The sequence below is a fragment of the Nannobrachium achirus genome (assembly GCF_963921795.1).
Source record: "Nannobrachium achirus genome assembly, chromosome: 6".
Taxonomy (NCBI): domain Eukaryota; kingdom Metazoa; phylum Chordata; class Actinopteri; order Myctophiformes; family Myctophidae; genus Nannobrachium; species Nannobrachium achirus.
The window spans coordinates 27,642,825-27,667,768 of NC_137815.1; the positions used below are offsets into that span (position 1 = coordinate 27,642,825).

General features: G+C 42.6%; 1 protein-coding gene across 1 annotated transcript in view; it reads left to right on the forward strand.

Moving 5' to 3' along the window:
• Positions 1-21,838, forward strand: part of LOC308286556 (guanine nucleotide-binding protein G(i) subunit alpha-2-like) — a gene marked incomplete at both ends in the record, with an annotated part of 127,245 nt that extends 105,407 nt beyond the window's left edge. The window contains 4 exons of the mRNA XM_080727606.1: positions 5,083-5,211; positions 9,357-9,486; positions 11,999-12,152; positions 21,648-21,838. Of these exons, the coding sequence (XP_080583732.1) occupies positions 5,083-5,211; positions 9,357-9,486; positions 11,999-12,152; positions 21,648-21,838 (604 nt within the window). The remainder of the gene's footprint in view (positions 1-5,082; positions 5,212-9,356; positions 9,487-11,998; positions 12,153-21,647) is intronic.
• Positions 21,839-24,944: the final 3,106 nt, after the last annotated feature.

Genomic DNA, 24,944 nt, shown 5'->3' on the forward strand with positions numbered 1-24,944 from the left:
TGCCAATAAGAATAAACCATTTGATAATAGAATAATTCAATTCCTGATAGTCTCCAGTACGCTATAATTTGTAAATGGCTAAAAAAAATATTATTGATGCAGGACAATAATTATTTTTATTGTATTTTATAATAAAAAAAATAAAAGTAATGAACAATAATGGCATATTCAGAAAATATTGGAATAATAAAAATTTTACATTTTTATTATTATTATATTTTTTAAATAAGTTATTTTTTTAACAACATTAATTTCCATGTCTAATATGTGTAATCTTTGAGTACAGTTCGAATATTGTAGGTATGTTCAGGTATTATTCATAGCCAGACCAACCACCCTGACCCTATTCCTAGCAATGCTGTCATCTTCAAAGAGAGAGAGAGAGCTGGTCACTTAACATTCCAATCAATCAACTCAATCACTGCCAGGTGGGAGAAACCTAGCCTGCAGTGTACAGACATTAGTTAGGTTAATTCTTAAAACAATCATAACTCTTGACAGGAATGGGCTAGAGACTTACTTTTTTCCCTAAATGCTCAGAAATGTATGCTCTAGCCTGGGGGGCCGGATTGAATCATCTCGCGGGCCGGATTCGGCCCGCGGGCCGTATGTTTGACATCCCTGGTCTAAACTACGATATGGCGTCATTCAGAGGATCGGGGGGAGTGTACCGTCATCAATTTAGCTGTTCGGTGCCACCAAGATTTTGTGACTCCCCGAACTAAATTTGTCTCTAAAAGTGGAGTATGAATCAGCCCTAAGACTGGCCTAAGAATATATTCTACACCTACGTATGAGCATAATTATGGTAAGGCAGTAAATAATAATAAACTGAATAATAGTACCCATGAAACTACATAGTAAAAACCTGAGTGTTGATTTAACTCGAGAGAGAGTATAAACAGAACCAAATCGACCCATACAGGGTTTATTTGGTTCCATTTATACTCTCTCAGAGTTAAAAATGTATAAAACAGCACAGAGTGCCTATTGACCACACTAAGAATCATTATTATTATTAATAACTAAGAATCATTATTATTATTAATAATATAATAATAATTGCGAGGTCTCAGATTAGTATGTGAACGGTCACAGCTTGTCCGTATGTATATACAGTATGTATCTCTTTCTGTCTATAACGCCTGACACTGTGGTTCTATGGGTTTTGTCACTCTGACGTCATACTCTGACGTCACTGTAACGTCAGGGGAACAGAATGGGTTTTCCACTCTGACATCACATGCTGGCTTCACCGATGTCACACTAACAGAATCCCTTTTATGCCCATATCTAACAGAAATTCAAATGGGAATGCCCATATATGGAGGCCACATCGGCCACATGCCACACTAACAGAATCCATATATGGCCAAGACAGCCCATGTGTGGCTGGTTCTACAGACAGGGATCTCCATGTGGGCATAAAAGGGTATGATGTCAGATGTCATAGACATCATAGGACTTTCACATGACGGATAACTGAGTAAGCTTTTTTGGGGCTCTTACAGCATATCTCCATATACAGTAGGGGTCTCCATGTAAGGCCTATGGGTAACTGGTCCGATATACATCACTGGTCAGATGGCCAAGAATTGGGGCGAATTGAGGCGTCTTACTAGTATTTATTACAATGAAAATCCACAGATCTTAACCGTATGTATCTTGTCCGTGAGTAACGCCTCAATGTCTATATCTGCTGTTTGTTGACATTGTGACATCACATTTGTTGTGACATCACCTCATCAAAGATCAAACCCTGGATATCCATACATGGAGACGACTGGATCATCACCTAGATCTCCATACATAGAGCTGACCTCTACATCTGATTCCCAGATGATGCATTGTTAAGGCAACCACACTAATATAAGCCCATCAATATTAGCCCATATTGAGTTTGCCCATACAATAGCTGTTGACCTGTCTGTTGACATTGTGACATCACATTGTCGTGACATCACCTCATGAAAGATCAAATCCTGGATATCCATTCATGGAGACAACTGGATCACCTAGACCTCCATACAGTATATGGAGATGACCTCTACATCTGATCCCTTTTATATTAAGCCCATATCTGTGAATGCCCATACAATAGAATCCCTTTTATACCCATCAATATTAAGCCCATATCTGGGAATGCCCATATGGACATATTGTGTCAGTTTAACCAGTCCAACTTAAACAACCAACCACAACTTGCCAAATTGCAGTATAATATATGTATGTCAATGTTAGAAGCATCTATCTGTCTGCCTGCCTAACTGCCTGCCTGCCTGCCTGCCTGCCTGCCTGCCTGCCTGCCTGCCTGGTGGGACGTTTGCGATCGAATCGAATCTTTTGAATAGCTCTTTGAAGTGAACGATGGGATCTGGTTCACGCAGTAGGGAATTTGGGGGGGTTCAACACAAAACCTCCTCCTTGCTACTCCACTGAGTGAGTGAGTGTGTGTGTGTGTGTGTGTGAGAGAGAGAGAGAGAGAGAGAGAGAGAGAGAGAGAGAGAGAGAGAGAGAGAGAGGTGATTTCATTGTTGCCTGCTTGGTTTTTTGAGGTGTTGCATGAATAACATAAGTCAAGGTAGCTTAATTTACACACACGTTTTATGAAAAGGGTAAATACCAGATTGTGCTCTCAACTGTCAGCAGAGAAATGTGGTGCCACCTTGTGGATTCATTTTTCAATTAATTATTTTAAAAATATATAAATATACACTGAACCAAATGAGCTAAATGAGCCAATCTTTTAACGGCTCTTTTAAGTGAGCCAGATCCATGGCGCTGGCTCACTTCACAGAGCCATGAATCCCATGCACCTCTACTGCCTGCCTGTTGATTCTATTGCTTGGATGTTAGAGCTAGATAGCCTTTATTTTGAAGTTGTAGACCATGTGATTTGTGACGTGGTCACGTGACATTGATGATGGTGATTTTTTTCCTTGACTAGAAAATTGAATAATGGGCCTATTTTCGTGTTTTCTCAATTTTTCAATTCTGAATAAAAAAATAAAAAAATAGCCAATTTTCTGTTTTTTTTTATTCAAATTGAATATCCCAATTATACTAAGTCAACCTGGACGTTTTTGTGATTTTCTGATTTGTGTTTTCACAATTTTTAAATTACTAATGAAAATTGGAAAAATAGCTAATTTTGGTTTATTTGATTCAAATTGAATACCCCAATTATACTAAGATCCCCCCACTGGTTTTTGTGATTTTCTTATTTGGGTTTTCTCAATGTTTTAATTCTGAACGAAAATTGAAAAAATAGCCAATTTTCTGTTTTTTTTTATTCAAATTGAATATCCCAATTATACTAAGTAAACCTGGCTGTTTTTGTGATTTTCTGATTTGCGTTTTCACAATTTTTAAATTACTAACGGAAATTGGAAAAATAGCTAATTTTGGTTTATTTGATTCAAATTGAATACCCCAATTATACTAAGATCCCCCCACTGTTTTTGTGTATTTCTGATTTGCGTTTTCACAATTTTTAAATTCTGAACCAAAACTTGAAAAAGGGGCTAAAATGTGATTGTTTTGAATCCGTTTGGGAGGACAGAAATCACAAAAAGGGATTTTTCTATGTTGGATTAAAATTGAACATCTCAATTATACTAAGATCCCCTGACCAAAACAGCCTGATCTGCTGTTTTCACTACTTTTGTGCAACGGCCTTGTATGATGAAGCAGGGCTTTGCGAAATAAATGTACAAATTAGCCCCCAAAATGGAATGAAGGCCGACATTTTATTTGTATTTGTTTCCTAATGGCCTGCCTGGACCGTCCGGGAATGAACCAGCCGTTCGGGAGTTGTCCCTCTTTTCCGCTATACGTCCACTGGCTCCCGGTTGCTGCCCGCACCGAGTACAAAACTCAGACTTTGGCCTAAGAATCAACCAAGGGCATGGCATTCCCAAACCTTCAATTCTACAACGCTTCCAGCTCACTCAGATCAGCTAAACCCAGACAGTGCATTTCAGCACTTCTCCGTTATCATTCTGCTGTCCGAGTCCGTGCTTGCCCATGACCCTGTCATTATCTTGGTTTTCGTATGATTGTCAGCTTAATGTGTTGGGAGTGGTACTGGCTTGAATGATTCTTTCATTAACTGGAGTCCAATCAATCAGGGCTCTTGCTGCTGTTTTTGACATCAGTATGCCCACACCTTGTCTATGATTGTCATTGTCTCTTCCTGAGTAGATGGTTTCTCCTTCAGTTGGTAATTTATTTTGCTGCTAGTGCAATGTTGCCACTTTGTAGAGTGTTCATACATTCCAGTTTCCGATCTTCAAGGTGTTTTTAGGGTGCAGCGGTGGCCTACTGTATTCAGCCCAAGGGTGTCCTGTTGGCTTTGGCCCCTGTGCATCATGGTGTCTCTCCTGTTGTGAGGACTGGCTACTGGTTTCGGTAATAATTAGTTTTTTCCGGGTACGGGTTATCAGCCCACAGCCCAACCCCCAATCTGGAGGGCCAGTGGGATCATTCTTTGTCTGGTCTCCACCCTTCGACAGGAGAAGTAGCTGCTGGGGCATTGAGGCCACTGTGGCCTCAGGGCATGCCATGTTTTGGAGGGGCACAAGGCCAAACTGGGGGGCAACGACGGCCATGGCCTTTATGGCCTCCCTGAAATTCCTGCCTTGGTGGTCAGTGGTCACTGGTCACATCGTTTCCATTGCGTGGCCGTGTGTGTATCCGTGTATGTATGTATGCGTGTCTGTATGTAGGCTGAGTACCGCTGGGTGACCAGAGAGGTGCTGTTGAGCAGCCTTGAAATGTACATGCACGCACGCACGCACGCACGCACACACGCACACACACACACACACACACACACACACACACACACACACACATCCTTGAAATGAATGGAAACCACCGCTCAGTTCACACTGGTGTGATTTTTTTAAATGCAAACAAATGGTAAAAAAAAAAAAAGATTAATGTGTTCATAATGTGTTTTTGTATGTGTGGGTATGGGGTCCTGGGGAGACACCTAACATTATATTTTAGTGCTCAAGCTTAGAGGATTGTCCCATGCATTTGGCTTCATTGCATGTATTTGATGTGAACGGTTCACAGCTACCTGAACGACATGGAGAGGATAGCCAAGCTAGACTATGTCCCCACGGAGCAGGACGTGCTGAGGACCCGCGTGAAGACCACCGGCATCGTGGAGACACATTTCACCTTCAAGGAACTGCACTTCAAGTAAGCTTCATACAACTAAATGCTTGTCTATGGTACTATTAGTGGCAGTTCCCAATGAACCTTATCTTGATCAGGGCCCAATTGAGTCAAAAATGTTCACGGCCCACCCATCTGACCACTTAGGTGCCTTTTATTTTGAAGTGATCCCAGCAGTAGATTGCCACGATTTTCTCCCATAGGCGGTCGCTTTTATTTTGAAGAGCCAAAGTGAAAACTTGCTCGCTTGGTGCGACTTTACACTGGTCCAGTTACACAACACAAGTCTTCCGACTCAGCATGGATCATGGCTGCTGAGTCCCAACGAGTGTTTATCTTGCTATTTTGCCATGAAAGAAATGCGCTTTTGGAGGATTTTCGCTGCGGGTGCACGTCATCGGCCAATGGTAAGTGATGCGCGAGTCTAGCGTAACACATGGAGTCCCTAGACAGTATTGTAAGGATTAATAATATAACATGTTATAATGTATATTTCCCGAAGTACTTCAGGAAAGTGTTAACTCATTGACCGCCAAAGACATAATATGACGAAAGGTACACCTTTGCCCAGACTGCCTGAGAGGAAATATGACAAGAGTCACCATTTGTTTTTTCGGGACTCTCTGGGACACATGGAGCAAGGTGGATCACATTATTTCAAAACATTTTCAAAAAACATCCCCCAAAAAGCAACGATTTTCATGAATACATTTCTTTTCAATGATTTTTCTAAGTTATTTCATTAATTAATAAATGAAAAATTTAAGAAATTCCATGAATTAGAAAACAAATGTTTAAGAAGTAGTGAAAATTGCTGATCTACAAGCTTGTAGATCGGCTATTTCCACTACTTTGGGTCCCAGGCAAACGTTTTTTTCCCGGGCAACACTAATTCCTCTTTTGGTCTCGAGCTAAAGCGTTTGGGAACCACTTATGCTTTGAGTTTTCACAATTTACGCATTGGCATTCATATCCAGCGACGAAAACTTAGCACCTAATTATTTTGACATGGTTTTGAAAAGTTAGGGCCGCCAGAGAGGAAAATAAATAATCCAAACCCAATCAAAACAATCTGTCTTGCCGTAGGGCTCTGCTGTATCTTTTGGTTGTGACTTGTTTCCAGATCAACTGGCTTCACTGCGTGACATTTACTCTCCATCACAGACTTTTGTGTTCAGTGTGAATAATACATGGAGACAATCAATAAGCAGACAGTCGCTGTCTCACTTTTGTTTGCCAAAAAACGTGAAAGCGGAGGCAGCCTCTTTTCAGACACACACAATTCATCTTTTCGATGATGAAGGAGGATGTGTGGATGGGAACCAGGCCCAGCCTAAAGCACTGGAGGCAAGCTGGGGGCGTGCAGACCTTCATTTGGCAGAAACTCAGTGGTGGAAAGTAACAAAGTACATTTACCCAAGTATGCTATGCTATACAATGTTGGGGTGCTTTAAGTGTTTCTGTTTCGATACGTTGAACTTCTACTCCACTACATCTCAGAGGCAGATATTGTACTTGCCCTACAATATTGTACTTGCACTACAGTTATTTGAAAACGTCAGTTACTACAGTAGTTACTTTGCAGATTTAGATTATTAATACAAAACGTAAGCCCTATTTTATCTACACGCTTATTGTGATTGTGTTGTGATTTGCTATTTTTGTGTACATTTTGTATGATGTGCTTTTAATTGCATTTTGATGCCTTTTGTACTTTTACTCAAGCTACATTTTGAATGCAGGACTTTCACCTGCATATTGTCGTTGTCGGGTGGAAACCTTGTATGTCCAAAACCGTTCGTTTTTATCATCTATACTATAATTTTGCGAATGTCTGAGTGAGTGAGTGTCTGTCTGTCTGTCTGTCACAGCGTTTCTCCTCGGTGGCTGGAGCAATTGATCTGAAATCGCATCACCATAAGCATATGAACACACCTGACATAACTGTGAAGCCCGTTTGTCACTTTCACAAATCGTATGCTGTATATTAGCATTTTTATGGTGTATCTATATCTATTTAGCCTACAGTACCTTTTGTGACCACACATGTTAAGGGAGGGGCGCTGTTGTTCAGGCCATGCACAATCACACACAAACCCACACACACACACGGGGGGGGGGGGGGGGGGGGTGGTGGAGTGTGTGTGTGTGTGCAGGCGGGCGGGCAGGCGGGGGGGGGGGGGGGGTGGGGGGGGGTTCTGGCCCTGTTACAGATGTTGTCCAAAAATCATGCAGATCGGTACACAGTATCTCTGTAGCCGTTAAATGGAACGGGTATTTCTTACATTGATGCTCCTACATATTAGCATGCAAGCACCAGTTAAAGTTACTTTCCATCCCTCATATACTGTGTGCACAGTGCACATCCCATAACCCACACACTGCACATAATTTCGGAGCTCATATCTTTGAACGGGTAAGGGCTAGTTTAAATAAATGAACTAAACTAGTAAAAACAGCCGATCTACAAGCACACAACGCCTCGCAGTGTGTGTGCTTGTAGATCAGCTGTTTTCACTACTTTTGTGCGACGGCCTTGTCTGATGCAGCAGGGCTTTACTTCGCGAAAAAACATACACATTTGAAACTTGGAGATATGAGGTTTCTGCCCGACAACGACGATATAGTGCTATTTCTATCAAAAGATAGAACCAGTTCTTCCACAACTGACTGCCAAGAAACTTGACATTACCACTCTATGGAGTTGTCCTGGCAGAGTTCATGTGCAGGCCAGGGCATCTGTTTTCCACACACCAAGGACTGTTTATTGTTCACTTAAAAAGGCTTCCATCATGGGCACCAGAATGTCCATCAGGCAAGTGTCTCGCTCTGAAGCTTAACAAGCCTGATCAGTCAGGCTTTGCAGACGTTTTTTTCTTTAACTGCTTGAATTGAATTCTTTTCAACTTGGGGCATCCAGGGTGCTATATCCAGGGTGCTACAGGGTACTAAAACTCCTGATGCATTGGGTGCAAATGCACCCGTGACACAAAAACAGCAGAGAAGAATCTTCGGCTCACGTCAGTCACAGAAATATGCCTGATGTCTGATTGGGCACGCGCCGTGCTAATTACATTTTTGACTTCCAAACATTTACAGAGATTGGCCAAGGGTTTACTTTAATAGATCCCAGCTGACATTTTGATATCACTATGCTGTTTAAATTACACTCTACTACTTATCTTTCAAGACAGATTCAGAGCTCTGCATCAAATTCAAAAGAAAACATTTTATTTTATATATGTTACAGTTAGATTGGGTAACTCAGTTAGATCGTGGTAAGAGCGCTCGTTTTGTCGTTCACCACACACCCCTAACACCACCTGGATCAATTCACTTTGATAGTCTCTTATCAGCGCACCTGTGTAATTCTGCGTAGTCACCATGAGATGGCGACAACAGCCATTCACTTGTGTAGTCGCTGACGTCACTCGTTTGCGACCGCCTCTTTCTTTGTTTATCTACTAGCCTAGCTCAGCTGTGTTTAGCCATTAGCTTACTATGCCTAAGTCTAACCCTAACCCTAACCTTAACCACAGTAAAACTATGCCTAACCCTAACCCTAACCTCCGCAGGGTGAGGCGCTATCATTCCTGCCGACGCTACGTTGTCGTTGTTGTCGATCAAAGCGACCGCTTGTTCTGCCCCGCGCCGCACGACGAGCACTCCGGTTCTCGATCTAACTCTTTCTCGATCTAGCGGTGACATACGGTATATATTTTTTGCTGATGGGTTCCCAGATTGCTCTAATCCAGATACATTTACAGTATGCATAAATATATCATACATAAATATATACATTCACATTTTGGAAGAACTATATAGTGACTTTGATATGCTTTGTCATTAGTTACTAGATACTTTGTAGATTTAGATCATTATTACAAAATATACATCAACCACTTCAGTCCTATATAAATTTCAGACATTTGAAAATAGCTGGTCTACAAGCTCACAATGTAACCATATCAGTCATATCTGTGGGGGAGCGATGTAGGAAAGGTAAAAAAAAAAAAAACAATGTCCAAAAAAGGGAGTCTATATGTTTGGTAATGCGCAGCTGCAGATGAAATGTCAGCCATCACCTTTCTCTTTTCCTCCATCCATCATCTTTCTTCTCTCCCCACCCCACCCCACCCCACCCCACCCCACCCCCACCCTGACGGCAGGATGTTTGACGTGGGCGGACAGCGTTCAGAGAGGAAGAAGTGGATCCACTGTTTTGAAGGGGTCACCGCTATTATCTTCTGTGTGGCCCTGAGCGCCTACGACCTGATGTTGGCTGAAGACGAGGAGATGGTAAGGAATCGTCATTGTGCGTGTGTGTGTGTGTGTGTGTGTGCGTGTGTGTGCATGCGTGCGCAATCCACCATTTCTCAATGAATTGAGTACAAAGGAGACGTTAAGCTATATTTCTGTCCATTTCCCTCTTATACCTTGACTTCTTTTGCCTTTTTTACTATTTTGAAAAACATTTTAAACTTCAAATAGCCAATCTAAATCAAAACGTTATGAGCTTGTAGATCGGCTATTTGAAATATATTCTAAATAATAATTTAGGTTCACAACTATCAACCATTTAGCTGGGGACCCCCTGGAACCCCCTCAAAGACACCTGGGGGTCCCTGAACCCCGAGAACCAGTGCTGTGCCAAGATGCTGGAACCACACCCGTCTAGCACCAACAATTATACCACGTTCTGTTCATGTCACCTGCAACTATACCCGTCTGGCACTGACAATTATACCACATTGACATCACCTGGAAGCGATTATTGTGTCCGTGGAAGATGCCTTGTTGGCCGTGGCTTGTGATTGGCTGAACCGGAGGTTGGGAGCACTCTGCTGTGTTCACTTGGACGATTCTGTCCCTATCGGGACATAACTTGGATGGCACTGAGTCGACTCAAGCGGACTTCGCAACGCTCGACACAACAACTCGCTTTAGCTTGCTCGGCGGTGTCTCGCATGGCTCAAGACCGCTTGAGACGGTGTGCCTCTGTCGTCTCCACCGAAAACAAGCACTCCTGTACAAGGCATCTCTTACGGATACAATAATAGCCACCTGGAACCACCCCGTCTGGCACTGACAATTATACCACGCTCTGTTCGTGTCACCTCAAACCACCCCTTCTGGCACTGACAATTATACCACGCTCTGTTCACACGGCCTGCTCACTCTGATGTTAGAATTGCAACTGAACCTTATGGGTCTTCAACAAGGCGGTCCGGGATCCATAGGGAGTCCGCCAAACGTGTGTGTGATAGGATTGTTTTTTCTTTAATTTTTACATTAACCACTTGAACTCTAGGATCCCTCCCTATTCTGAGGGGAATATTCATCTAAAATAGCAGATAGATCAGCTATTTTCACAAAGAGGTTTGGTGAAGAGGAAAAAAAGTATGAAAGTGTGAAACTACTAAATATTAACATGAATCTAACATATTAGAAAAGATAATGTGTAAACCCCAAAAATACATTCGTAATACTATTAATTAATAATAATTAAATAATGAAATCAAAAGTTTAACCTGCAGCACAATTGTATACAGTGGGCTACGTAGTGGGGCTCCCTGCTTCATCTCTCTCTCAGATAAAACATCCTTGGCCTAAAAAAATGTAAGACCCCTGCTCTATATAGGGAGTTGCAGTGACATATGACTCTCTTTTTTGGAGGCTGTGTGTATTCATGAATGGATGTACCTGGTAAAGTGCTCACTGAGTGTACTTGCTGAGAGATAATGATGCAAAGAACAAACTGTGCTAGTTTGGTGTCACAGTTCAAATTTGGAACAACACTGACACCTAGAGGCCCATGTTTGAACCGGGCCTCTAGATGAAGTTGGGTCTAACACAGTGGTTCCCAAACTGTTTAGCTCAAGACCCAAAAGACAAATGATATGTTTGCCCGAGAACCAAACTACTGAAAATATTTTCACTGCTTCCTAAACATCTGTTTTCAAATTTTATGTAATTTCTCAGATTTTTATTTTATTTATTCACGAAAAACTAAAGGGACCCATAAAAATGTGTCTGTGACCCAAAAATGTGTCCTGACCCACGGTGATCTAACATACACTGGTTCTCAGTGTGTGGACCAGTTCCCACCAGGGGTCCAAATGGAGAGTATACAGGGTCCATTTAGTTCCATTTCCTCTGGGGGTCTGCATGCAGATGAACAGGTGATGGAGAAGGAGGGGACTTCAACTTCTTGGGATATTTGTCTTCTGCTTAAGAGCATGAAGGAGCATGCCTTTCTGTTTGGATTGTGCACAATGCATTAATCCTGGTCTCTATACTGCCTCCCCCTGGCTAACCGGGGTGCCTGATGGAGGGGAAAGGAACTGGTTGGAATAACATGTTCCCTTCCACGCGCTATGTCCTATGGGAAACCCCCCCCCCCCCCCCCCCCCCCCCCCCGGCCTGCTCTCTCCTCATGCATTGAAGGAAGCATGAGCTCATTTCGGGGCCCTCCCCAGGTTGGCAGAGGGAGAGCAGCGCCCAGGATTACAGCTTAGGCAATCGGCACTGGGTTAAAAATATAGCACAAATTAGAGCACATCAAGCACTAAAGAATGAGACCCCTTTTTCCAATTTGGAGCCAAAAAATTGGGGGTGAAGGCTCAGCAAAACTATAACTTAAAATATTTAAAAAATATATACCATTAAAAATTATGAAATATACGGCACAATTCTTTTTTTTTTCATGGGGTGCCAACTTCACGGAGGTGCCTATGCATCGGCGCGCATACTCTCTGCATGAAACTGGGGGTCAGTGTCAGTGGTCTAACTTGGATCTCCGTCCCTGCAGAACCGCATGCACGAGAGCATGAAGCTGTTTGACTCCATCTGCAACAACAAGTGGTTCACAGAGACCTCCATCATCCTCTTCCTCAACAAGAAGGACCTGTTTGAGGAGAAGATCTGCCGCAGCCCGCTCGCCATCTGCTTCCCCGAATATGCCGGTAGGTGGCGCTGCCGCACACAATGGCTGAGCCTAATTTATGCTGGGGAAAGAAAAGAAAGAAAAAAAAACTGAAGGGACATTGTTTTCAAAAGTTGAGAATGGGTTGTTTTTAGGGGCCTATGTAGACAAGTTAAAGGCAAGATTGTTTGTATAGCCCATTTCAACAACAAGGCAATTCTATGTGTTTTACATAAAACACTCTTTTATGTTTGAATTCTGTAAAAAGGAAGAAAAAGTGAAAGATGTAAAAAATATATAATTATCTGGGTCCACACACACCCCTTATTTTCTGAGCGGTGCTCCTACATCTGGCTTTGTCTGTTTGTACGTATGTACTGTATGTCCCGCAAAGCTTGCCATTGACCAAGCTTTGTGGGACACTTGAAAATGAAAAGTGCTCACTGCTCAACTTCACACTGGGCTGTACAATGACGATGTCCAACGTGGTGACTGTGACTACATTGAGTTTTTTTCCTCCATTGTGCATTGTTGGTTTTCACCGTTTCCGGTGAAAAGGTTTTTCTCCAGTGTGGATACGCTGGTGCCTCTTCAGGTTTCCTAACTGACTAAAGCTCTTGTCACACTCGTTACAGTGACAAGGTTTTTCTCCTGTGTGGATATGCAGGTGAATCCTTAGGTTACCTAAATGACTGAAACTCCTGTCGCACCGTTTACAATAGAAAGGTTTTTCTCCAGTGTGGATACGCCGGTGACTCTTCAGCAGACGTAACTGACTAAAACTCTTCTCACACTCTTTGCAATGAAAAGGTTTTTCTCCAGTGTGGATACGCTGGTGAATCTTCAGGGAACCTAACATACTGAAACTCTTGTCACACTCTTTACAGTGAAAAGGTTTCTCTCCTGTGTGGATACGCTGGTGTCTCTTCACATCTAAGCGACTAAAGGCCTTGTCACACTGTTGACAATAGAAAGGTTTTTCTCCAGTGTGAATACGCTGGTGAGTCTTCAGCTGACCTAACTGACTAAAACTCTTGTCACACTCTTTACAGTGAAAAGGTTTTTCTCCTGTGTGGATACCCTGGTGCCTCTTCAGGTGACCTAAATGACTGAAACTCTTGCCACACTCTTTACAGTGAAAAGGTTTTTCTCCTGTGTGGATACGCTGGTGAATCCTAAGGGTACCTAAAAGACTGAAACTCTTGTCACACCGTCTACAATAGAAAGGTTTTTCTCCTGTGTGGATTGACAAGTGTGTCTTCAGGGAACCTAACACACTGAAACTCTTGCCACACTCTTTACAGAGAAAGTTCTTTTCTCCTGTGTGGATACGCTGGTGAACTTTCAGGTTACCTGACACACTGAAACTCTTGTCACACTGTTAACACACACAGGGTTTTTCTCCAGTGTGGGTACGTTGGTGAATCTTGAGTTCCCCTAACTTTCTGAAACTCTTGTCACACTGTTTACACACAAAGGGTTTTTCTCCAGTGTGGGTACGTTGGTGAATCTTCAGTTCCCCTAACTTTCTGAAACTCTTGTCACACTGTTCACAGATGTGAGTTTTCTTCCCTGTATAAGTCATCTGATGTGTCTCTGGGTCTCTGTCTACTTCTCTGGGTTGAGTTAAAGTCTTGGTAAACCTTTGATGACTGTAGGATTTTGGTTCGTCTGTGTCTCCTTGTTCCTGGCTGGTTACAATTCTGGCGATTTGCTGAAAGGATTCTGAGGGGATCTGTCCATTTATGGGCATTTGGCAATAGAGGTCGTCGTGGCTCGATTGAGTCCTAAGGTATGTACAATCAGAACAAGGGACCTTAGTCTGGGCAGAGTGAGGCCACACTCCTTCCTGGAGTGGCGGCTCATCATCAAATCTGCATCTATACATGGACTGTGAGATAGGGACAGAGTTTTAGGTTCCGTTGGGTAATGGACATGTATCTATCCTCTTTCTGACTTCTTATGGATTTTATCTCCTTCTCTCAAGACACTGAGTAAGGTCACTTAATCCTCTGGTCCCTGTGGAGTGAAGTGGAATAAAAAAACAAACAAATCTTATACATGCTGAGCAGAGCTCTGGTCTGACCTCACTCCCAACACAACCGGTTGCCATGCATGCCTGACAACACCGATGTGTGCAGGCTGCTGCCCCTCCATATTTGGCCAAGAGTGAAGTCATCAATATGACATCACCACCATGATGTAAGAGATCTACAAGCTCACAACACGTCGCTTCACGTCATGTTGTGAGCTTGTTGCGACCGTCAGGGAGCAGTTTACTATGAAAACCTCCACCGGCCGTCCGTCCGTCCGTCCGTCGGTCACACGTCACACGTCACACCTTTGCCCTGCTCATATCTCCGCATCAGTATGACATCACACCACATGTGTACACAAACCTTTGTGTACGTTGCTGTGGCAACAGTCTGTTGTTGCTGGTCTGTTAGTGTACGTTAGCAACCACCTTAGCAACCATGGTTTTACCCTAGCAACCAACTGTTTACCCTAGCAACCAACTGTTTACCATAGCAACCATGTTTTTTTACCCTAGCAACCAACTGTTTACCATAGCAACCAGATATGCAGAGCAGGGATCTCCATATATGGGCATAAACAGGTGACATCACACTGATGTCAGATACTCAGAGCAGGGATTTCTCCATAATATATGGGCATAAAAGGGATTCTGTTAGGGATCTCCATATATGGGCATAAAAGGGATTCTGTTAGGGATCTCCATATATGGGCATAAAAGGGATTCTGTTAGGGATCTCCATATATGGGCATACAAGGGATTCTGTTAGGGATCTCCATATATGGGCATAAAAGGGATTCTGTTAGGGATCTCCATATATGGGCATAAAAGGGATTCTGTTAGGGATCTCCATATATGGGCATAAAAGGGATTCTGTTAGGGATCTCCATATATGGGCATAAAAGGGATTCTGTTAGCTGTTAGTGATCTCCATATATGGGCATAAAAGGGATGCTGTTAGGGATCTCCATATATGGGCATAAAAGGGATTCTGTTAGGGATCTCCATATATGGGCATGAAAGGGATTATGTTAGGGATCTCCATATATGGGCATAAAAGGGATTGTATCCCAGATGATGCCCTGTTAGGAGATCCACACTAACAGAATCCATATATGGTCCTACCGACAGCTGCTATAAGCCAACCCTGGCGATAAGGTCTGAGTCGAAGAAATGCTTCTTTCCTGGCAAGAATTGCCCCTTTATACTGTAGGGCTCGTTTGTGTATTGTATGACATCACGCCACATCATCGGCTGAGGACTGTGTGATGTCATCATATCTCCATATATGGAGACATAGGTTGCTCATGCCCAAATATGGGCTGGTGAGGTCAGACTTAGTGTGATGCGTAGGTTATCTCCATATATGGAGATTCAACTTCAATGAGTAACCATGGCAAACTGTCAACTGCCCGTATGTCTTGATAATTGGTAAAACAAACTTTTGGCCTATTTGTGGAGATAAGCGACCAACGGTCGCTTATCTCCCGATTAGGGAGTCTTACTGGTGTAATACAGGCTACACACACACACATTGCTATGGCAAAATGCTGAGGAAAAAGTGGCTACAGACACACGCACAGCCACTCTATGGAGCGGTTTACCACCGCTCAAAAGTGGGGGACAGTGGGTGGAGGTGGGTGGAGGAGCAGTGTTCTTGGTGATGTCACCACAAACACGTGCAACCTGATTAATAACCCTCACTCTAGATGTGAGGTCACTGAGACGTCACCAGCAACCAACAAGCGTCGTCACATACCCACTAATCTGAGTCCCCTGAAGTTATTTTTTTCTCCACAAGAAGGGGGGGGGCAGCACCGATAGAAGTACTTGCGTGCTCTGCTGGTGCGCAAGTAGGCCATACATATATGGCCAAGAGTGCACAAGACGCAAGTTGGCACCTCGACAGAGTGCAGTTTAGCAACATCTTATTCATGAATCTATTAGCTTTTGGGGAAATGTTTACTGAAAATGCTTTGACAAAAAGTAGGAAACCAAAAATGAAGGGTGTGAATGGGTCCCCGACCCAATGTTTGGGAACCAGTGATTTAGAACACAAAGGAAATATTGAGCGATCTATTGTGCAGTCTGTGGAGGAGTTTAAGTTGTTTTGTTTTGTCTTTTTCAGGTGAAAGTGTTCTTAACAGAGTCAATGGCCTCCTGCCAGTCATGCCTCAATAATGTATATATTCATTGTTTAAGACTTAAACTTTAAGTCCTTATCTCTTACCTGCAGAAGGAGTTTACCTCCAAGGTCAAGGGAATATACGAGAGAATAAAAGGATACAATGAAGTGAGACACATTTTTTGCAGTCGCAAACGAAATCCTCCACTTTGCTGTAAAGGGAACCAAGAGGCAAGGGCATCAAACCCAGTGTGTTAATAAAGTGACGTGTTTGCAGAAAACCAAAGACATGCTACTTTGGGATGGGATGTGAGGTGGGAGGTGAGGTGCTATAGGGCAGTGGTTCTTAACCTGTGGGTTTTTGGGGGGTCCCCAGATGACGGTAAAGTGACACTTGTAGGAATAAATTCTTAAATACAAAAAAAGATAAATGTAATACAAAAATCAAACCTCGGTTCGAAGTGAAGCGGTGAATCTTAGTAGCAGAGGAAGCAAAAACAGCATATGGATATTTTAGGGGTTTTCTAGGTAGAATCTCCTTTAAGTGTTCTACCTATCTGTGTATTTGGCCATCCTTTGTTTTAATACTGTTTCTTTCTTTATCCCTGACCAGTCTTTGTGACCTACTATATTTTCCCGACATCTTTCTGGTGGTGTCGTACATCTGTTTCATGTTTCCGTGTCTTGTTGCTTCCTCTGATTTAGTCACAGTGGCTTCTGTCTACTACAGAATGGTGGCATATTGCTAGGTTGTCAATGTATGTCCTCTTGTCTGCCTTAATGCTCCTCTTTATCGTTCATTATAGTATAACTGTTTTTAATTATGTTCACTAGTTTAGTGGGCACTCCATGGTGTCTCAATAACTTCCAAGTAGTCTCTCTATGTCTATTTCTCAGCTGGTGTACAGTTTTCCTGATCTTTATCCCTGATCAGTCTTTGTGGCCTACTACATTTACCCGACATCCTTCTGGTGGTGTCGTACAACTGATAGATAAACCCTGAAGGCCAAATTATCATGTGAAGCTTGACCAATCCTCAAAGTATCCATTCATCTGACCGGGAGGGACACCGCACACATATTCTGGACGTACAGGACAGATAAAGCCTATTCCTTCTGAACTGAAATGACCATATATGGACATGGGACACACATTTTGCTTTTTGAAAAAGCCTATTCATTCTGGACTGATATTTTGCACGTACAGGACAGAAAAAACCTGTTCATTCTGGCCTGGAGTGACCATATATGGACATGAGGTAACATACATTGTGTTTTTGAAAAACCCTGTTCATTCTGGACTGACATCACCATATATGGTAATTAAACGGACATTCTGTTTTTGAAAAAGCCTGTTCATTCTGGACTGAAATGACCATATATGGGCGTGATACACACAAAGCCATTCATTGGAAGCGGTTTTCACCGCTTCAAAAAAGACCATTAGCCTACATCATCAAACTAGACTATATAAAACTGGTCAAACATTAGCCAAATTGTCAAATAATATAAATAGAGGAACAACATTTGACAATAGCCAATCTACAAGCTCTCAAATTAATTGTAATCTCTCAACTGATTGTCTTTCAGGGTGGGGGGTCCCCAGTTCAAGTATGATTAGTTTGGAGGTCCCCAGTTCAAATATGATTATTTTTGAGCGGTGGTAAACCGCTCCATAGAGTGGCTGTGCGTGTGTCTGTAGCCTTTTTCCTCAGCGCTTTGCCATAGTAAAATGTGTGTACGTAGCATCATGTTTGTCTAGTGATGTCATCATCGTGTGTCTGTAGCCTTTTTCCTCAGCGTTTTGCCATAGCAAAACGTGTGTGTAGCATAGCCTGTAGCCATAGTCTGAAGATGTTATGCAAGCACGGCCACCGCTCACTTCACATTGGGTGTGATTTTTGGAGCGGTGAAAGCGCTCCCAATAGACAGGTATGTCCGTGGGTATGTGGGTGGGTGGGTGGCTGGCTGGCTGGGTGGGTGGCTGGGTGGCTGGCTGGCCATGTCCGTAGCCTGGCAATACCTTGAGTGGCCACATACAACACACTAGTTAAAGGAGGGGCGCTGTTTTGTGCAGGCCAGGCACACTCACCACTCACTCACAGGCACAGTTTACTCACTCACTCACTCACTCACTCACTCACTCACATAGGGTACATCTGCTCAAATTCACCGCTCCACTTCGAACCGAGGTTTTATTTTTTATTTTTGGGGGGGTCCCCAGTTCAAATATGATTATTTGAGGGGTCACAGCCTGAAAAGGTTGAGAACCACTGGGGGATAATTAGAGTCTGAAGAGTTCAGGTTACATTGGAAAATGGAGATTCAGTCTGCAGTGGTGACTTTGCAGATATAAATGATACATTATTGTAAACCATACATTAACCACTTCAGCCCTATCTTATACATAGTCCATTTGAAAATAGGCAATCTGCAAGCTCACAACGCGTTGCATCGCGACACATTGTGAGCTTGTAGATCTGCTATTTTCTAACATTTCAGTACTTTATACTTTAAGTACATTTTGATGCCAATGATTTTGTACTTATACTCAAGTACCATTTTGAACACAGGCATGTAACAGAGTATTTCTAGATTGCAGTATTGCTACTTTTACTGAAGTGAAACATTTGAGAACTTTTTCCACCACTGCTTGGGATGGCAGTCATTCATATCACAGCATGGAGAGCTAGTTTAGGCCCAGGATGCATGGAGCATTAGTCAGGACGTCATAGGGAAGGGAGGGACAGACATCCTGTGTTAGCTGAAGGGGTGGACATGGGTGGATCATGTCCCTTGATTGCCTTGTAGGTCATCACCAGTTTTTTGAGCTGGACATGGGCAGCAACCAGAAGCTAGTGATTCACATAGAAAAGGTGGGGAGTTTAAAGTTTAAGATAGGGTGACCGCATTTTCAAAAACCCTTAATCACTTGCTGTAAATCCGATTTAAGAAATAGTGAAATTGGCAGAACTGATTTTTTTCTCTCTCTTTTTACTTTTGACTTTTCTTTCTTTTGGTCTACATTTTTTTTTACTTTAATATTCACCAGGTGTTTTCACCAGAGTAAGTAAGCCTTTACTTGCAGAGCCCTAAGGCCCACAGGGCCCATCTCCTGTACAACCCTTGTCTTCATCAGGATAGGGGACAATCATATTAGACCTATAGTCACTGCACCGTTGAACAGATCAGAACATTAAACATCTATGTAAGAACTGAAAACAAGTGTTTTTTGTGGTGAAGACCGGGACATTTTAATCGGGACTCGGGTTACAAGGTTTGAAACCCTGGTCAATATTGTATAATATGCTGCTGATGACTGAGGCCTGGTCTGGATAAAGGAGCTGGGCACTTCTAGTGAGGAAGGGTCTGGTCTGATGTGAAAAGGAGCAGACGTGTATCGGAGGAGGCATGTTGTGGTTGTCTACTCTAAACCCTCCCAGCAGGCCAACAATTGGGGTTGGCATTGAACGGAGCCGACGTAGTAGTACACAATTGCAATTACAATTCAGGCATCTAGCAAATGCTATTATCCTGAGCGGCTTTACAAGTGCAAATCCGAAAAAGCATGAACCCTAGTAAACAAACAAGGTATATAATCACACAAGTTAATAGTTAAAGAAACAAAGAAACTAGGATATGCACCTCTGTCTAAACAACATGCTATTTAAATAACATTCTTAACTAATCTAAATAACACAATGATGTCAACAAGTAACCAACGTATATCGGCACAGTAAGCTATCATCTATCAAAGAAAGCTTACAAGAGGGGATAGGAGGAGAGAGAAGTGCTAGGGGTGAGTTGGAGTGAAGAGGTGAGGTTCCAGACTGTGTTGGAAAATGGCTTGTGAGTTCAGTTCCTTCTGACTGCGAGGGGCACCATGAAAGTGTGTGAATTTGTCTAGCTATACTTATGGGGACTAAACGCATGTTCACACAGTCACCTGCAGGGGACCTCTGACAGTGTGGGGACAAAATAGTAGGTCCCCACAATGGTTAGGGTTAGGGGTTAGGTTTAGGGATAGAGGTTAGGGTAAGGCCACAGGACTTGCATAAGAATGAATGGAAGTCTATGTAATGTCCCCACAAGTGATGTAAAAATATATATATAGTGTGTGTGTGTGTGTGTGTGTGTGTGTGTGTGTGTGTGTGTGTGTGTGTGTGTGTGTGTGTGTGTGTGTGTGTGTGTGTGTGTGTGTGTGTGTGTGTGTGTGTGCGTGCGTGCGTGCGTGCGTGCGTGCGTGCGTGCGTGCGTGCGTGTTTTTCCTCCCTTCTCACATTTCTATTACTAAGATTTCCTGCTAGCTCTTTTTTTCCACACTGGCTTACCTGAAGAATAAGTACAGGGTAAGTTTGGAGCCCGAAAGGTATATGTCCCTGTCCATTACTGTTATAAAGCCAGACTCCGAAGAGAAATAATAAATTCCTGTGTTCTGACCAGTAAAAGGTCCTTAAATTGTCACTTTAGAAATGTGCAGATAGGCCTACCCCTACTGAAAAAAAAAAAAAAAAAAACTATTCATCTGGGTACCCCCTCAAAATCATGTGGGGACCCCACTGGGTTTCCCGACCCCACAGTTTGAGAAACACTGTGTTAGACAGGGTGGAATGGTGTCAGAGGAATTAACAGTCCAATCATGCCCTCTATCTCTGGAATGCTCTCGCTCCAGCTGTCAGGGTTGCCAACTCCTTAGATTTTTAAATCTAGGCTAAAAACACATCTTTTATCCTTGCATTACGGTTTCTCCTAGTTTTATCAATTTCAATGTTATGTCCACCTTCTTCTGGTTTTAAACACTGTATTGTTTTCTTTAACATTTTCTTTCTTTATTTTTTGCTGCATTTTCGGCAGTGCACTGCCGCTTGGTTATTGTTCGACCGTTTGTGCCGGCACATTTTACTGTGCGTTTTGCTGTATGCCTTGTTGTGAAGTGCACAGAGCCCTCTTGGGCTGATGTTGCAATAAATAAAAAATAAACTGAAAAGAAAATGAACTGAAAACACACAAACCTATAGGTCAGTTCCTATGTTACAGTCACGTGCACACATAGACATCAAAGTGGGCTTAAGCCCCTGTCCTTTTATCCGTCTGTAAAAAGTGCCCTCTCCAGACCATTGAATACAGTTTTTGCTATGGTGAAAGAAATGGAAACTCTCCTGAACTTGAATACGCTATCTTATGTTGAAAAAATTGCCCTCTCTGTGTAGAAATCCATGCCGTTACGCCACATCTCCAGTATTCACTTGATTACGCTGAATACTGCAGTGTGGTATCAAGCACCGAAAATAGCTAACATTCTCTGCACCTCCCTGCTATGTTATATTCCTATGGGGGAAGCTACTTCCTCACCATTCCACATTCTCACCCTCCCAGGATCCAACAAGTACGACGAAGCGGCCAGCTACATCCAGACCAAGTTCGAGGACCTGAACAAGAAGAAGGACACTAAGGAAATCTACACGCACTTCACCTGCGCCACCGACACCCAGAACGTCCAGTTCGTCTTCGACGCCGTCACCGACGTCATCATCAAGACCAACCTGAAGGACTGTGGGCTCTTCTGAGCGCACCACACACACACACACACACATGTTGAGGTGGGTACCAGGGCATTCACCAAATATTCGAATATTTGAATATTCGAATATCAAAGTCACTATTCGACGTTGTTCACCAAAGTCGAATATTCGCTTTTTTTATTGTTTTCTCTTTAAAAAATAGTTTATAAAACTTGGCTAGATAGGAAGTCATAAGAATGAACTCTCAATGCCCCTGGTGGATGAATTTGTTAATGCTCTATACCAGGGCTTCTTAAACCTTTTTAGGTTGTGACCCCCAAAATAAAACATATTTGAACTGGGGAGCCCCACCCTGACAAGCACTTGGAATTGTAGGTATTACATTTAATGTGACTCTGTTCCACAGATAAATATTGTGAATATAGCAGATCTACATGCTCACAACGCCTCGCGTTGCGAGGCGTTGTGAGCATGTAGATCGGCTATTTTCACAATGTTCGCCTCTTGCTTACTTAATATTTGACAGTTTGGCCAGTCCTGTAGAATATTCGACTATTCGAATACTTTGAGGTCGAATAATTCAAATACTAAAAATCACTATTCGTGAATGCCCTAGTGGGTACAAATATTAGCTACATGAAGCTCAGCAGGAAATCCCAGGTAATGGGCTGCCTAATAGCTGAATATAGGTAGAGAACTCGCCTTGGGATGCAGCAGGTCCCAGTCCATGTTTTGGAAGTCTCCCTGAGCAAGACCCCTTGCCGCTCGCTGCTTTGTGGGCAGGACTCTGGGTGAAGCCGAAAACGGAAATCCCCTTGGCATGAAAAAGCCAAGCCCCCAGAACCACAGTAGCCTTCGCCTGCTGGTCAAACCTGTGATAGCTGTTAAAACGCTACTGTATGTTAGGGGTGGGCCATTTGGGGTCCATTTGGGAGGTCTAAATTGAACTTTACAAGTATGTAACTCTGACAGTATACAAATGAAACCAAATGGACCCTTACGGGTCCATTTTGTTCCATTTGTATACTGTCAGAGTTAAGTGGAGACCTTGACATTACATTTTGAGAACTACTGATTTAGACCAAAATGCAGGTTAAAATTGAATTCTGCAATGAATCTCTGTATTAACGATTAAACAGGATTTTTCACAGGGCTCCCTCAATTGTATCACGATATATGCGATATCTCTGAAAAGGCATATCGTGGAGACATTGTATCGTCTCAACGATAATTATCACCATATCGCCCACCCCTACTGTATGTGCGTATGCTAATGCTACTGACACTGTGTACCCTAGTATGCCTGCTCGGTGCTTAAGACTTCCGCATTTGAAGAAAAATGCTAAAGTGGAGCGTTCTTCCGGGTGCTTCAAACGTCACTGAGCAACTTGCATTTAAATGAATGAATAGCTGGGGGTTGCTGCAGTCCGCCCTCTAGTTTATATTATACCTCTATGGAAAAATGTCAAATAAAGCTGATGACTTTGTTGATGTCCCCCCCCAATCCCCTTCCCAGTCAATTTTCCCTCTACACCAAATCTCTTAGCAATTTACAAGCTCAGAATGAAATGTTGTTGAGCTTGTAGGTATGCAATGGTTTGCAAATGTTCACAGTATCATGCCCAGAATACAGACAATAGTGTTCATTATTCACAGTGTGTCATTTTACAGTATGTGTGTAATTGATATTGTATCCGCAATTATATTGTATAATTGTATTACATTTCTTTCTTTGTTCTCTCTCATACAGAGCTGCTACTGTACAGATTGTTGGCACAAGGCACAGAGACACTGCACGAGAGACTGCGACAGCCACACGATGAGTATCGCTTTTCATAATGAAAACCATCTTCATCCCAGACTGGAAATATCAAGTGGGAACCTGGAAGACTTTCAACTGATTCCCAGATGTCATGATTAATGTGCACTCTGTAATAATGGCTTCTTTTTTTTTAATATAATGTCTTTACTGGTCTAGAACAGCGGTTCACAAATGGTTCATCAAAAATGACATTTCATTGCTGTCGGGTGGAAACCTTGTATGTCAAGAAAAAAAAGGGAAAAAAAGTTCCTTTTTAGTGGGGTTGCTTTAGGCAACACGCTATTGTATTTGGTCAGAGATGTTTTTTAACAGCAAAGTGAACCTGTGTTTTGTAAGGTTTTTGAGTAATGTTATCCGGGGTGTAAGGCTGCACAACAGAAAAGTTAAGCTTTTGGTCATGCTTCACACACTGTTGTCATTTAAGTTCCCAGTGGATTCCTCAAGGCTCGTGTCAGTGCTACCACTTGCAATTTCCCAGAATTGCACCTTTCTAGTTACTTGCACCAGTATGTCGGTGTCCTTCTTTGTTTAAGCTCATAGCCGTAGCCCAATCAGGGACCAGCATTTCTGGCAACATCATCATTAACAGCCAATGAGGAACCAGCATTCCTGGTGATGCCAGTGGTGAGCACACCTCATGGCGCTCTGCTGGCGCACAAGGAGGCCATACATGGCCTACTTGTGCACAAGACGCAAGTTGGCACCTCAACAGAGTGGAGTTCTAATTTATTATTATTTTAAAAACAAACACAAGAAATAATTTCACAAATTTTGTGCGACACTCTTGTACGATGAAGTAGGGACAAAAACACATGTAGAGATACGAGGTTTCTGCCAGACAGCAACGATTTGTCATGTGCACTCCCCAATTCTCCCAACGTTCATGCCGGGAATTAGTCTGAGATATGGTGATTTGTAATATGATTGCTACATTTTTAATAAATGTAAAGCCTTTGCTCAGACCAAAGATTTGTGAAGAGGCAAAAAAAAACGTAATAAGACAGTTATACTTAGACTCAACGCGTCGCAGATACGCCGAAGAATGATTTAAGCCAATCTGAATTACCCCTGGAAACGTATTTCTCTATGGCCTTAAATGGTAGAAGAAAAATATACCACTGTTGTGTAATATTCCATGTCTTTCCATGACGTGAATAACAGTATTGATGGTGAAATGAAGTCCTTTTATTTCTTAATCAAACTATCATTCATGGGGGGGACTACTGATACAGCACTATTAAAGAATTCAGTATTATGTCCAAGAAATGTCACATTAAGGAGCACTTCGCCCATTTTCAACCGGGCCTTCATAATCCTCACTAATGATAA